This window comes from Kryptolebias marmoratus, linkage group LG21 (assembly GCF_001649575.2).
Source record: "Kryptolebias marmoratus isolate JLee-2015 linkage group LG21, ASM164957v2, whole genome shotgun sequence".
Lineage (NCBI taxonomy): Eukaryota > Metazoa > Chordata > Actinopteri > Cyprinodontiformes > Rivulidae > Kryptolebias > Kryptolebias marmoratus.
The window spans coordinates 16,612,013-16,624,824 of record NC_051450.1 but is presented as its reverse complement, the minus strand read 5'-3'; the positions used below and the strand labels follow the sequence as shown (position 1 = coordinate 16,624,824).

General features: G+C 43.9%; 1 protein-coding gene across 2 annotated transcripts; it reads left to right on the top strand.

Moving 5' to 3' along the window:
- Window positions 1-308: 308 nt before the first annotated feature.
- On the top strand, window positions 309-9,541 carry mybl1 (v-myb avian myeloblastosis viral oncogene homolog-like 1). Of its 2 annotated transcripts, XM_017406364.2 has the most exons (16): window positions 309-729; window positions 2,361-2,460; window positions 2,590-2,661; window positions 2,852-2,944; window positions 3,448-3,668; window positions 3,745-3,949; window positions 4,022-4,096; window positions 4,354-4,464; window positions 5,004-5,228; window positions 5,859-6,185; window positions 6,285-6,424; window positions 6,499-6,613; window positions 6,710-6,826; window positions 6,908-7,012; window positions 7,926-8,123; window positions 8,307-9,541. In XM_017406364.2, exons 1-16 carry the CDS (start codon window positions 707-709, stop codon window positions 8,430-8,432), a joined length of 2,253 nt encoding a protein of 750 aa, XP_017261853.1. In that variant the 5' UTR covers window positions 309-706; the 3' UTR covers window positions 8,433-9,541. The 2 variants fall into 2 exon arrangements, with proteins under 2 accessions (XP_017261853.1, XP_017261854.1); XM_017406365.2 differs by lacking the exon at window positions 4,354-4,464 and having other exon boundaries at window positions 310-729.
- The last annotated feature ends 3,271 nt before the right edge of the window (window positions 9,542-12,812 follow it).

Sequence of the window (12,812 nt, the reverse complement as noted above, 5' to 3'; positions counted from 1 at the left end):
ATACTGTGTATGTTCTAATTTGTAGATAAAATATTGCATTAAAAAAAAGTTCCTGCATCATTTTTTCAAGCCACAGCCCTGATGAAAAGATCCATTCAGCTGCAGAGCTCCACTGTACAGTTGTGCATTTTGTAATGCCCGCCTTCTCAAACTCTCACCCAATGAACGGAGAGCTCGCGGACGATTCGACCCATGAGTCGCGGACCTGCGCCTCCCGTTTCGACCAATCGGTTTCGAGCACTGACTTCTCCTCTTTTTTTTTTAATGAAGCCCCAATTCTGACCAATCAGCGGTGAGGCCGCCTGCGCAGAGGGCTGGGCGCGAGAATCGGCGGGATGGACAAATAAAATAAAAAAAATATAAGAAAAAAATCATAACGCCGTCCAGAAGTGCTGAAGAGAAGAAACATCACAGAACCAATATACGTTTCCTTTTTATCTGAATTTCAGCTGTTTATGTTATAACGCCGAGTTACGCAGAGAGGACACCGTGACGCGGGTTTATGGAGGTGTTACCGCGGCTGAAGATGACTTTTAGCCGGGGAGAGTGATGCAGGGAGCCGTGGCGTTCAGTTAGCTCGCTGGCTAGCCGGACAACGAATGGCTGACAACGATTTCCATGGATAGATATCTATTAATGTGGGACTCTACAAAGCTGCCAAACACAGGTTCGTCTTTGAGATCCAATATTTCCATCGCTTGCTGTTATGGACAACGTGAAAACACGCAGGTAGGAGCCATTAATGATAATAATAATAAAGCCTATATGTCACAGCTCGCTTGTCATTTGATCTGCTTGCTACCCTGCGCCTTCACAAACTTATAAAAGCAACATCTTGAGATATATTTTGGGTTTAATGTATATTATGCGTGCACCTGCAAGGAGCCATAAAGGTAGTTTATAGCACACTAATTATCATTATCTGGGTAACATTTTAGCTTAAAATGCACACTTTAAAACAAAACAGGTTGTATAGGTTGTATTAGGACTATAAACTAATTGTGCAACATTAGTATAAAAACAGGCACTCTGAAGCATAATCAAACAGCAAAATGCAGATTTTTACAGATATACTGCAACAAATTGACCCTATTTACTGCTAAAACGCTTTTTCATATACAGTGAAACGAAACAGTAACATTTAATAAAACATGTATTCTAGTTATTCATTACACCTTGTTTCCTCTTTTCTTGGATTAAAATTAAGGTCTCAGAAACATATTTAAACATCTTATTTTAAATGTTATCAAACCACACACACATTTCAACCAGTCAGATGAACAAGTAATAAGATAAACTTGTTTATTGTTCAATTTGATGTTCAGTTATATTCAATTCCAGCTGTTTTGCTGATTGAAAGATGTTCACATTTTTAATGATCATGTCAAACTGTGTTCTAATTTGGGACTTTATAGACCAAATAACTGTGAAATAAAACATACAATGATTTTTTTTTGTTGTTGCAGCTTAATTAGTAATGATTATAACATGTTTAAGTCAAAAATAATAATAGTAATATGGTGTTTGACAGCTTTTATTGTGTGTTATTTCAAGTTTTATTAACTCTTGACATTCTATTTCTACCCCTGATAGCTCATTGTGATTTATTTTATTTACATATTTGTTTATTTTTAGTCTTTTGGTTTTTGATAATAACGTGTTGTAGTAGCAGTGGTGTGATGGAATTGTTTTTTTCTTGTAATTAGTGTTGTTTTCAGGATATATCTAAAATTAAAATATGCTAACGTAAACACCAGGAGGTTATGCACGTATGGTTTTATTAATAAATTAATGTTTTTGAACAGTTAGGTCGTTAGGGCTTCGTGCTTTCTTCTCAGCACACCTCCACCTTGTCGACAGAGGCACACCCCCTCACCTCGCACCTCCGCCACTGAAAGGCTCCCGTTGATGTGAGATGGCCCCCGCTCCACCTTGCACCTCTACTTCCTGTTCAGCCGGAGGCCCCGATTCAGTCACATTTCTTTTTTTTTTCTTTCACTGCGTATTGACTCAAGTCTCTGCACTGAAGAACACCTTTCATCCACGCTCGGAGGAAAAGAACTGCTTTTGGATGTTTGTTTATGTGATTGTAAAGGTCCGCAGCGCAGCACCAACTCTTGAAAAGCCAAGCTTGTTCCCTCTGCAGTGTCACATACTTTTTCATTGAACTCACACTTGTGTTTTCCAAGCGTACAGGTTTCCGTTAAATAAAGTTTAAACGAGATATACTTTTTTAGCTTTCAAGGAAGAACGCTTAAGACGTTGACGGCAACACTACAAAGAAAATCGATTAACGAAACCATTTCCGTTAATAAAATGTTGCTTTCTGCACTTTTGCTCGTGTGTTTTTTTTTCTTTAGCACCGACGAGGACGAAGAGCTGCACTCCACGGATCCAGAGAGTAAAGAGAACGGCAAAGACAAAAAGACGCTGTGCAAAGTGAAGTGGTCGCGAGACGAGGTGAGCCCATCACAGACGCACATGAGGGTCTAATTACAACCTGGAGTTATAATAATCACACCTTAATTTGATCAGTTGCACAAAGAAGGAGTACAGTCTGAACATGTCCATTTTCTCCACATTTTTAAGGATGAAAAGCTGAAAAAGCTTGTGGAGCAACATGGAACTGAATCCTGGAAACTCATAGCTAACCTTTTCCCTGTGAGTACTTAACATATACATATAATCATTCCCTTCGAATCAGCTAGAAACTATTCGTGACTTAATGGTCCAGCTTTTTCAGCTCTATAAGTTGCGAAAAAGTCACCCGGACTGGAAAGATGCAGTTCTTTGCAGCGGTCAGGAGTCAGGGTGGGTTGTGACGAGGCGTTGCGTGTTTTTCTGGTCACAGGGGAGGACAGATGGTCAGTGTCAGCACCGCTGGCAGAAGGTGCTCAATCCAGAGCTGGTGAAAGGACCCTGGACAAAAGAGGAGGATCAGAAGGTAAGTGGAGCTGGGAGTTTCCGTTCATAAGGACATGACGAAAGAGGAAAATGATACACACACATGTATCACAATATGCAAAGTATCTTTTACTCCCAGGAAAACCGTTTTTTTATGTGTGTGTGTGTAAAGTAAAAACTTGATTACATCATCTTTAAGAAACACAGACTTTCCAGAGCTGTTAGTGTAGCACCCTGCCCTTTCTGAGTCACAGAGGAGCTCTGTTATTTTAGTTCTCAGATGCATTCCTTAAATAGATCGTTCTTGCTAAATAATGTCACGAATGGCGTCTTGTTCCATCAAGACTTTGGCTCTGATTTTAGTAACAGCTTCACCTGCCAGCAATGACTTCAACGGACACAAGAAGCCAAAAACAAGCTCTGTTCCTGCCACATTTAAGGTTTTCTTTGAAGCATTAGATTTGTGCCGTCTTTTGTAATTCTCTGGCTTCGCAGGTAAGATTATAACAACTGAAACACTCGCGCGGTTCTGTGTTTGTGCAGGTGATCGACCTGGTGCACAAGTATGGCCCCAAGCGGTGGTCCGTGATCGCGAAGCACCTCCAGGGGCGGATTGGGAAGCAGTGCCGGGAGCGGTGGCACAACCACCTGAACCCGGAGGTGAAGAAGTCTTCATGGACTCAGGAGGAGGATCGGATCATCTACGAAGCTCACAAACGGCTCGGCAACCGCTGGGCAGAGATCTCCAAGCTTCTTCCTGGACGGTAATCTGTCAGCGCCAGGCGCTGTTTCGCTTTCGCTCGGCGTGATGTTCACAGTTATCCTTCCTCCCATGAACAGGACGGACAACTCCATCAAGAACCACTGGAACTCCACCATGAGGAGAAAAGTGGAGCACGAAGGTTACCTGCAAGATGGCTTCAAGGCGCTTACCTCCGCCACCGCCGCCGGTGTCAAGAGGCGTCACAGTAAAACCTGTCCTCCGACTCCGACCGAATCCCAGCACTGTGACCACAGTCCTCTGCCTGTGGCGGGACCCAACCAGGTCCGTTTTCATCCATTTCCCATTAAAATCTGTCATTTGTGCTCCTTTCTGAGTCGATGCTGTGCGTTGCAGATGGCTAGTTTCCCATACGAGCCGACCGGTGGACACATGCTGGACGGCATCCCCTACAGTTCTGGCTTCATATCGGTGAGTCTTTGCGTTTGAGTTTTCCGTGCATGCCAGTTCCGGGAAAATTTTCCGATCTTTACCGTGATATTTGTGATTGCTAACTTTGGACAAATCAAGCAAATCAAGAACCTGTCTGTCCTGTTGTTTTCAGCTAACATCAAATAATAGATGTGTGTAAATTTGTGTTTGTTTTGTCTCCTTTCCCTGATTTTTCTCAACTCTCCACACTTCGTCCCTCCGACCTCCCTCCTCCCTGACGTTTGTATTTATTCCAGCTGTCCTGCCTGGATGATCCCGACAGGGAGCAAAGAATTAAGGAGCTTGAGCTGCTGCTTATGTCAGCAGAAAGAGAAGTCCAGCGACAAGTGCAGTGCAGAGGTTCCTGTGTAAGAACACACTCCGAGTGTGTGTTAGCAGCCTTAGTTAGCTTAGCGTGCGTGTGTTTGGAGCCTGCATACACTGTAAAAAGGTTCATTTTAGTCTAAAACACTATAATAAATGACTGAGCAGTAAGAAATAACAAGTAGGATGAATTTCTGCTCATTTGCTTTGTCTGATTTCATGATTAATGTGCTTTTTGCAGTGTATACTCGTGAAAACAAGTATGGCACACATTCATGCCTCTAGCCTGCCTGATTTGCTGTAGTGTTGCTATAGTAACTCCATTCTTCATCTCGCTGCTCACTCAGATTGGCCTGAAACTGCTTTGTAGTCACCTCACATCCTGCAGTAGCCCTCCCTGTAGTCCTTACCGCTCCACCATGCCTCCATACATCGAGAAGCTGTGTTCTGTCTCTCCTGGCATCAACACTGAATTCAGATATTCCCCACATTGTTCAGTGATTTCCCTCTGAGCCATTTGCCTGAGTCAGACTCCGGTCTGCCTCATCTGACGCCGTTTTTTTCCCTCTCTGCTGTCCCCCAGAGTGTGAATTCTGCAGATTCGTACCCAGCCTGGTCAGGCAGCAGTGGCAGCAGCCTGGAGGAGCCAGTGGAGAGGGGACCCTGGAGGGGTCCTGAGGTCCCGGCGGGGCCTCCGGCACAGCTTCCCGTCTCCCCCAGCAAGTTCCTGTCTGTGGAGGCCAGCGCCGTGCTCTGCAGCCTGCAGACCATCCCGGAGTTCGCAGAAACTATGGAGCTAATTGAGTCGGTGAGCAACAGAGGAAAAAACGACCCTGAAACCAGAAAAATAAGCATTTTTCGTGTGAATGCGGAGCGCTGAAGGACTGCGCTGAAATTTGTTGTGCAAACAAGCAGAACAGGAGCTAAAATGAGCAAATTAGTAGCTGCAAAACTATAGCTCAAAGCTCAGAACCATAGATAAAAGCTAAAATAAGACAACATAACAGTAGCTATGGTCGATTTTTATTCTGTTTATATTTGTTTGTTATGTTGTCTTTTGTTATCTTCTGTATCCTAATTTGTATTTATGCTGCCATCTTGATTAGATCTAGGTAGAAATTAAATGCTAAATGTAGCAAAACCTTAGCTAAAACCTAAAATTAACAAAACACAAGCTGAAAGCTTAAAGCAGCATAAGAAGACAAAAAACAGAAGAAGTTTGCTGAAGTAAAGTTAAAAGAGAAAATGTTTTGGAAGACATCTCGGTGTGTTTCTACGGGGACGATTTTTGTAAATAAAGTTAAATGAGTCAAAAAGTGCTAAAAGTCACAGTATTCCCGAACAAGCCGAAGGTTTTGATCTACGAATGCCTAAAATAGCAGAAAGTATCCAGAGGTGGTTTAGTCTGACTTAACCGTTGATGACTTTTGCTCGACAGGATCCTGCGGCGTGGAACAACGTGGCCGCTTTTGATTTGTCGAACATCGCGCCGTCGCCCAGGCGCAACCAGGCCGGCTTCACCAGCCTCCTGCAGGAGAAAACCGTTTACAGCTCGATGGGTTTCGCCGCCGCCGCCCCTTTTGGCTTGGGAGATGTCGCCTCGCAGATAGGCGCCGGCTCGTCCAAACCGGCCCAGGCGACCGCTGGGAGGAAGAGGAGACGAGACAGGGCGGAGCCTCTGTGTGACAAGACTTGCTCCTCCTTCTTGGAAAATATCTCCCCCAAGAAAACGCCCACAAAGTCACAGCCGTTCACACCTTCACAGGTACATAAAGTTTTTCTTCCATTTTACACACCTGCCCAGTAATACTTCCTCTCACAGCTGCTCAGATGTTGTATCACTTTTTTTTTTCTTTTTCTTCAGTTCTGCAACATATCAGGAACAGAGCACCTGAGTCTGGATGACCCCACCCTGACCTCCACCCCCGTGTGTGGTCAGAGGTGCCTCCTGAACACGCCTCTCCACAGAGAAGCCACGCCCAAGCACCAGAAAGAGAATGATGGGTAAATAAGTCACAAGTAAGCAAGAAAACGCCGTACTTTTGGGGACATTTGCTGTAACGGCGACAACCGTGTAGTTCCAGGACCCCGAAGTTTCGTCAAAGCGCCGCGGTCCTGACTCCAAGGACGCCGACTCCATTTAAAAACGCCCTGGCTGCCCAGGAGAAAATGCACGGCCCGCTGAGGATGGAGGTAGAGTGGTCAGATCTGTGTGTGTTCACTGGACTGTAATGCTGATTACTTTTATTTTAATGCTCGGGTTTATGCCCACCCTGCCGGGGTTTGCAGCCGCAGCCTTTGGCTCTTCTAGAAGAGGACATTCGAGAAGTTCTGAAGCAGGAGACCGGAAGAGACATCTTCCACAAAACAGACTTCCAGTCGGACCACAGGGCGTGGAGACATAACGTGAGCTTCACTCCGGTTTTGCTCTAATTTGTTTAGCGCTTCTTCTTTCTTTCTTTTTAAATCTTTGATTCTTACATTTAGATGGACGGTCCAGCTAGAAAAGTGCGCAAGTCTCTGGTGTTAGACCCCTGGGGCAAAGACAATCCTGACGTCCAACTCTTCCAGGAGCAGCTCAACGATGCACAGGTTAGTCTTTCAGATTCTTTGATCGTTGTCTTGTAAAACTAAAGAACGGCAGGAAATGATGATACCGAGCCGTGTTTGTACTCGTAAATTCAAAGGTTGATCACTTTAAGGCTGCACAAAGACAAAACTCGCAGAAACTTAAAAACTTTTAACTGTTTTTGTTTTATGTTCACATAAGAAATCGTAGTATTTTTTTAGCCTTTAAAAGGTTTTAGTTTCATCAAATAACTTGTATAAGAAGGACAAGGTTAGTAGTTTAAAGCACCTTTTCAGCTCCATGCACCGGTTCGTTATCAGACAGGATTTTCACGGACCGGCCTTTAAAGGTGTGGCGGATAAATACAACAAAATAAAATGATACGATAAACGTAAAATAAACGTAAATCCAACGTAAATCCAACGTGTCCTCGCAGCTTTGTTAGCTGCGTTATCAACATGAATAACAGCCTCTCCTCCCCCTGATGTTCTCTGTGTTTAAACACGCCCTTCAAAATAAGAGACCACTAAGAATACAACTCACCATAACTGAATCAGTGGAACTCTGAGCCTGTTTCTCAGTAACCAGACGGTCCCATCTAGGGCTTCCAGAGACGTTTGTTTTTTACTCTTTTTGCTGCTTGTGGGTTTGTTTTTAGATAAGAGTTCTGACCGATCAAGAGGGAGTCAGAGACGGATAGAGTGGAGAGAATCCTGTCAGTTTTCAAAATAAATGTCGTTCAGACTCCAAAAATAAAAAACAAACGGAAATACTGTAAGTTAATTATTCTTTCTGTGCGGACCGGTACCAAATGACCCACGGGCCGGTACCGGTCCGCGGCCCGGGAGTTGGAGACCTTTGGTTTAAAGGATCTAAATTATCGTCAGAGGTTTATTTTGTTGTAAGCTCCATTGTTGACCTGCTGTCATGTTGCAGATTTTAGAGGAGAGTCTCCTGACGAGCGCTTCCTCGCTGATCCTCCCGATCGCCGAGCAAGAGGAGGGTGGGCAGCCTTTAGCTTCTGAGGAAGACGAGTCCCCCTCAGGAGTGCATAGTCTTCCTCGCCGCCTCGCTAGCCCTCGTCTGGCTAAGGTTTCCTCCTCAGTCAAAGCACCGAAAGCCGCCCACGCTCAGGTACGTTCAAACTGAACATAAAACACACAAATTCAGCAGGATTTTCCAGGTTTCAGGTTAAAAAAACAAACAAGTTTAGGCTCTTTATCCATCACTCTCAGCTACTACCACTTTTAACCATTTTTGTGTTTGATAAGGTAGATTAGCTGTGGCGGCCATCATTAAAATCCCTTTTCTCTGCAGGTGAGCGAGTGGGAGGCAGTGGTTTACGGGAAGACCGAGGACCAGCGGATCATGACGGAACAGGCCCGTCAGTACCTGAACCCCTACCCGGCGTCCGGCTCTACCTCAAGGGCTCTCGTCCTCTAAAGCCGTCCCCTGGAAGCAGCACTACACCCGTCCGACGACTACAACCCTCCCCCTCCCCCTGAGTCCAATAAGAGACAATCCAGAGAAGCAGAAACGCGCCGAGGACACCGTCCACCCAGGCGTGGCTGCTGGTACTGTTTTCACCACATCTGTAGGTCAAGCTCTCAAGTAGTCCGTCCAAGCAGAGCGCGTTGCTTCTGAGTTTTATATTTTTAATATATTGTTTAAAAAGACATTTTATAACGTAACGCTACTCGTATATCTCCTCCAGCTCGTTTCGCTAAGCTGCCCCGTCCAGCATTTGGAAGCACACTACGAGTTTTAAAACGAGTCTCAGCCAGTAACGAATATAACACGAGTCGACGTTTTTATTGAGCGGAATAAAAAAGGCAGCCACGTGGTTTCGGGCGGCGTGCAGACGCCGTTTCCATGGCGACGTGAAGTTTCAGAGCACGAAGAAAAGGCGCTGTCAGTATTGCACTACTGAGTTGAATTTGCTGCTGAGAACGAAGCAGCAGGTTGTTTGTTTTTTTTCGTTTGAAGTGAGCATAAACTGGATAGCACTTGCGATGGTTTCCGTTTTGAACAACCCGGCGTTTCCGCTCCGAGTCGGTATGAATGTACTTCATCGCGATGAAGATGTGAAAGAACCTCAGACGTGGAAGGGTACCGTTTTAATGTTTGTTCCTGATTGTTCTATTTATTTTCTGACATATCTAAAGCTTAGATTTTAATATAAATTGGACGCCACGACTTGTTTTTGTTTAACTTTACTGACAAACCAGCCTGAAAACTCACACTTGCTCCAAGCATTTTATTTTCTAAAAGAAATCTTAATTTTGTTTTTTAACGTTTTAAGATCACAAACGTCAAGCATTTGGCTGAGAAGGATTTAGATTTTTATATAAAGGCTGTAGATTTTTTTTAATTTATTTAATGTCTACTAATTTATTTATTTCTTTAAAAAAGAAGAACTATTGAAGAGTTTTTATTGTCTTTTCTCTTTCGAAATCAGGATTGGGCTCCTATTCAGTTTCACACCTCCAAGTTAAAAGTAAAAAAAAAAAAACACACCGCCTCTAATTTAACTTCTTTTTTTTTCTCCGGATCAGACAAGATCTAGAAAATAATATGTCGTAGTTCTTTGTTTGATCTTGTAACATGTAGCTAGTTGTTTTGACCCCTCTTTACATCAAATGTTTGTTTTTTGCTATTAGATAGCAGGACACCATCTCCGACCTCTAATCACAGACAAATTGCACTTTTTACTCATTTTCGACGTTTGTTTTGATTCTCGATGTAGCTCTCATTTGTGTTTGTGTTCTAGATGGATTTATTATTTCTCCATGTTATCAGCGCTGCTTAATGTTTCCCGTCCTGGATCGGCTGCGGACCTGTAAAAACCTTGCAATAAGACTTATTCGACGGATGAGTAAACCACGATACGACTGCAGCAGCCGGCGTCTCCTTATATACTGCTGACATTCACTTAAAGTAATAGTTCAGACCTTTTAAAAGTGTTTTTTTTTTAATGAAAAATGAATATCTTACCTGCTATCTGCTCGGGTTGGACGACCATCTGGCCTGTTGTTTTCCATTTGAAGAACTTTCTGGACACAAGGAGTTGCAAACTATCATAATGTAGGCAGGTTTTTAACCAAAAGAATAAAAGAAAAGGAGCAATCATCACCTGAATGTTGCTTCCTTTTTCATTTTAAATTTAAATTATGGATTCTGGTGTAATTTTAAGCTTAACTAAAACATAATAAGACATGACGGCCTGTGATTTCATTGCACTTTTTTATATATATGTAATAAAAAGCCCATCATTTTGATAAAAACCAGACAAAATGAAGGCACGCCGCAGAGAGTTTTCAAGCCGTGGATTAAATGTCTCCGTGACGCGTCATGGCGGCTGTTTTACCTTCAGCTGTCAGCTGTTAAACACAGGAAATAAGAGCATCGTATCTGAAGTTCGTTCACAGCGTGATGACGCTGCGTGGAGCTCCTGATGTCCTCGTTTTAAAACCAAAGCCATTCTTTCGTTTTGTCCACAAAATGTCCACAGGTGTACGGAGAACAAGGATTTGTTCCTATTAATCCTATTACCCTACTATCTATATTAATTAAACTCCACTAAAAAAGATCTGAGCTATGACTTTAACCAACCACCTTCATCCCCCTACTTCGTTTTGACGAAAAACGCTGTAAATACGCGCAACTTTGGGTGTAGCTGAAGAGGAAACGCGTTGCACTGTCTTCCATGTTCGGAGCCTGATTCACGACACTTTCTATAATCTGCACTACGGCTACAAACACTCATCCTGCATTGATCTGGATTGTCCCGCAGTAAGAGTATGAGTGAGAATAAGAAGGGAATCAGGGGAGTTCAGCACAGCGCGGATTACCGTCTGCGTTTGTTTCTAGTTGAACCTGGCGTCCGAGGTGTGTCTAATCTGTATATATCTGCGTTCTGTTTGTCGGGTTGATGTGTGTTTGTACATTCCATTTGCTGCGTTTCTGTGTTCACCACACTCGGCCATGTAACGCCGTAGGTTCGAAGGGAATTGAGCGGGTTAGTCACAGCTACCGTACTACAGTAGTTATTAATGAATCGATGCTCGAGAACCGCGGCATTTTCAGTTGAAGTCATCACTGAGGCGTGATAGAAAAGTCCTGTAACCCTGTACTTAATTTGGAAAAATAAAATGAATTTATCGCATCGCTTCTGTGGCGTTTCGACTGTCCTGTTTTCCTTTCTTCCGCTGCCAGGCCTCAAATTGCTACAGAGGTCATAATAAAGATTTCTGACATGCTCGCAGCAGGCTTACAGCGACGTCCTGACTTTCTGCCAAAAGCTGATTTTTTTTTTTCCTGGTTTCCTGAAAAAAAATGAAAATCCAGCTCTGATTTCATGTTTTTATTTTGGTCCCTGGGCGGAGTTGGCGGTCAGTTCTACGCAGGCGGTTCAAGGTGACGCCGCCGCCCGAGTCGATGTATACGTCGGGCGTGCTGTCAGCTCGGCCTGAGGTCCCGGGACACGAGCCCCCTTCCCTCCGGAACAAGAGGCCTCTCCACAGGGTCAGCTGCTGGCCCTAAAGGGGCCCACTCACCCATGACTTAATACCCCCGGGGTCCTTTGTCCTCTCGGGCTGTTGGTTTTACAGACCCCCTTCACTCCTTCGCCTCCCCCTCCTCCCCGAACGGAGGAAGGTGGAAAACAAGACGACCTGCCTCATGGAGGAGCAGCAGCACACGTGCATGCTAACGTATTCATGGACTACAGCAATGATTCCCAAAGTTGGGGTCGGGACCCCAGTGTGGGTCACTCAGCACCAAGCAGGGGTCCTTAGATAATCTCCAGATATCAACTTACAATAAAAAAAATTAGTTTTTATGCTACGTTTGCACCATAATCGTTAAAAAACTTGAAATACAAGTCCATAAATTGATTAAAAAATAGCATAATGAATGTTCAGACTGTTTGTGTTGTCATTATGTTCTTATTTAATAGAGTCTTCAGCATTTTTGGATGTTTAAACAGCCAACAGATGGGGTCACACACCTTTGTCACTGTTATTTTATGGGTCGGAAGCTGAAAAGTTCGGGAACCAACGCAAAGAACTGAATAATCAGGAACCTTTTGCTCCTTTTTAATAGTTTTAGCAGCTCTTCCTTCATAACAGAAAATAGATCCAAGTGACTTAACGACACGTTCAGATCTTCTGACAGGAAGTTAACGAACAATTAATATCCAGCTCCTCGAAGGTTCAGACCATTGAGCTAATAACGATTCCAAAGTAGGTCATGTTGATAGATGATGTCTAAAAATGACTCTGGTCTCGGCTGTTCCTGTACGAAGTGCTACACCTAGCTGCTGCCGCTAACCACAGAGCTGTAGGGAATGCAAAACTGACGTCAGTGGAAAGTTTGTAAAACAGGACAAGAACGACCCGCTGTGGTGTTAAGACGGCATCAATCTAAACTAATCTAAAAGAAAGCTGTCTACAACAGGTAAGATATTAACTGTCCATAACCTCTCAACAGAACCCCCATTATAAAAGCTTTCTTTTATAGAAATGCACAGCTGTCTTTGTCCGACTGATCTATTTTTGTGACATCTTAATCAACCAGTCTATGAGGAGTAGCCAAAAAGAAGACATGTTTGTGTCCATTTCTCTGTTGTTTTTCTTGCATCTACCTTTCACGTGAAACAAAGCCCGAGGCGTTACGCGGACCTCTCCCCAAACACACACTCGCAGGCGTGTGCGCGAGCTCCCAAACACACACTTTTTTTGCCTTTGTGTGCGCTAGACAGCAGATGGGGAGCCTATTATAGGGCTGACGGAGCAGTCATCTGGCAGGCAACCCCCCCCCCCC

Bases quoted from the DNA above. Each gene is read 5' to 3' on its own strand.
- mybl1 (XM_017406364.2), top strand. From the start codon at position 707: ATGGACAACGTGAAAACACGCAG. The intron at 3,950-4,021 runs GTCCGTTTTCAT...TGTGCGTTGCAG, and splicing joins CTGTGGCGGGACCCAACCAG to ATGGCTAGTTTCCCATACGA. The intron at 6,186-6,284 runs GTACATAAAGTT...CTTTTTCTTCAG, and splicing joins AGCCGTTCACACCTTCACAG to TTCTGCAACATATCAGGAAC.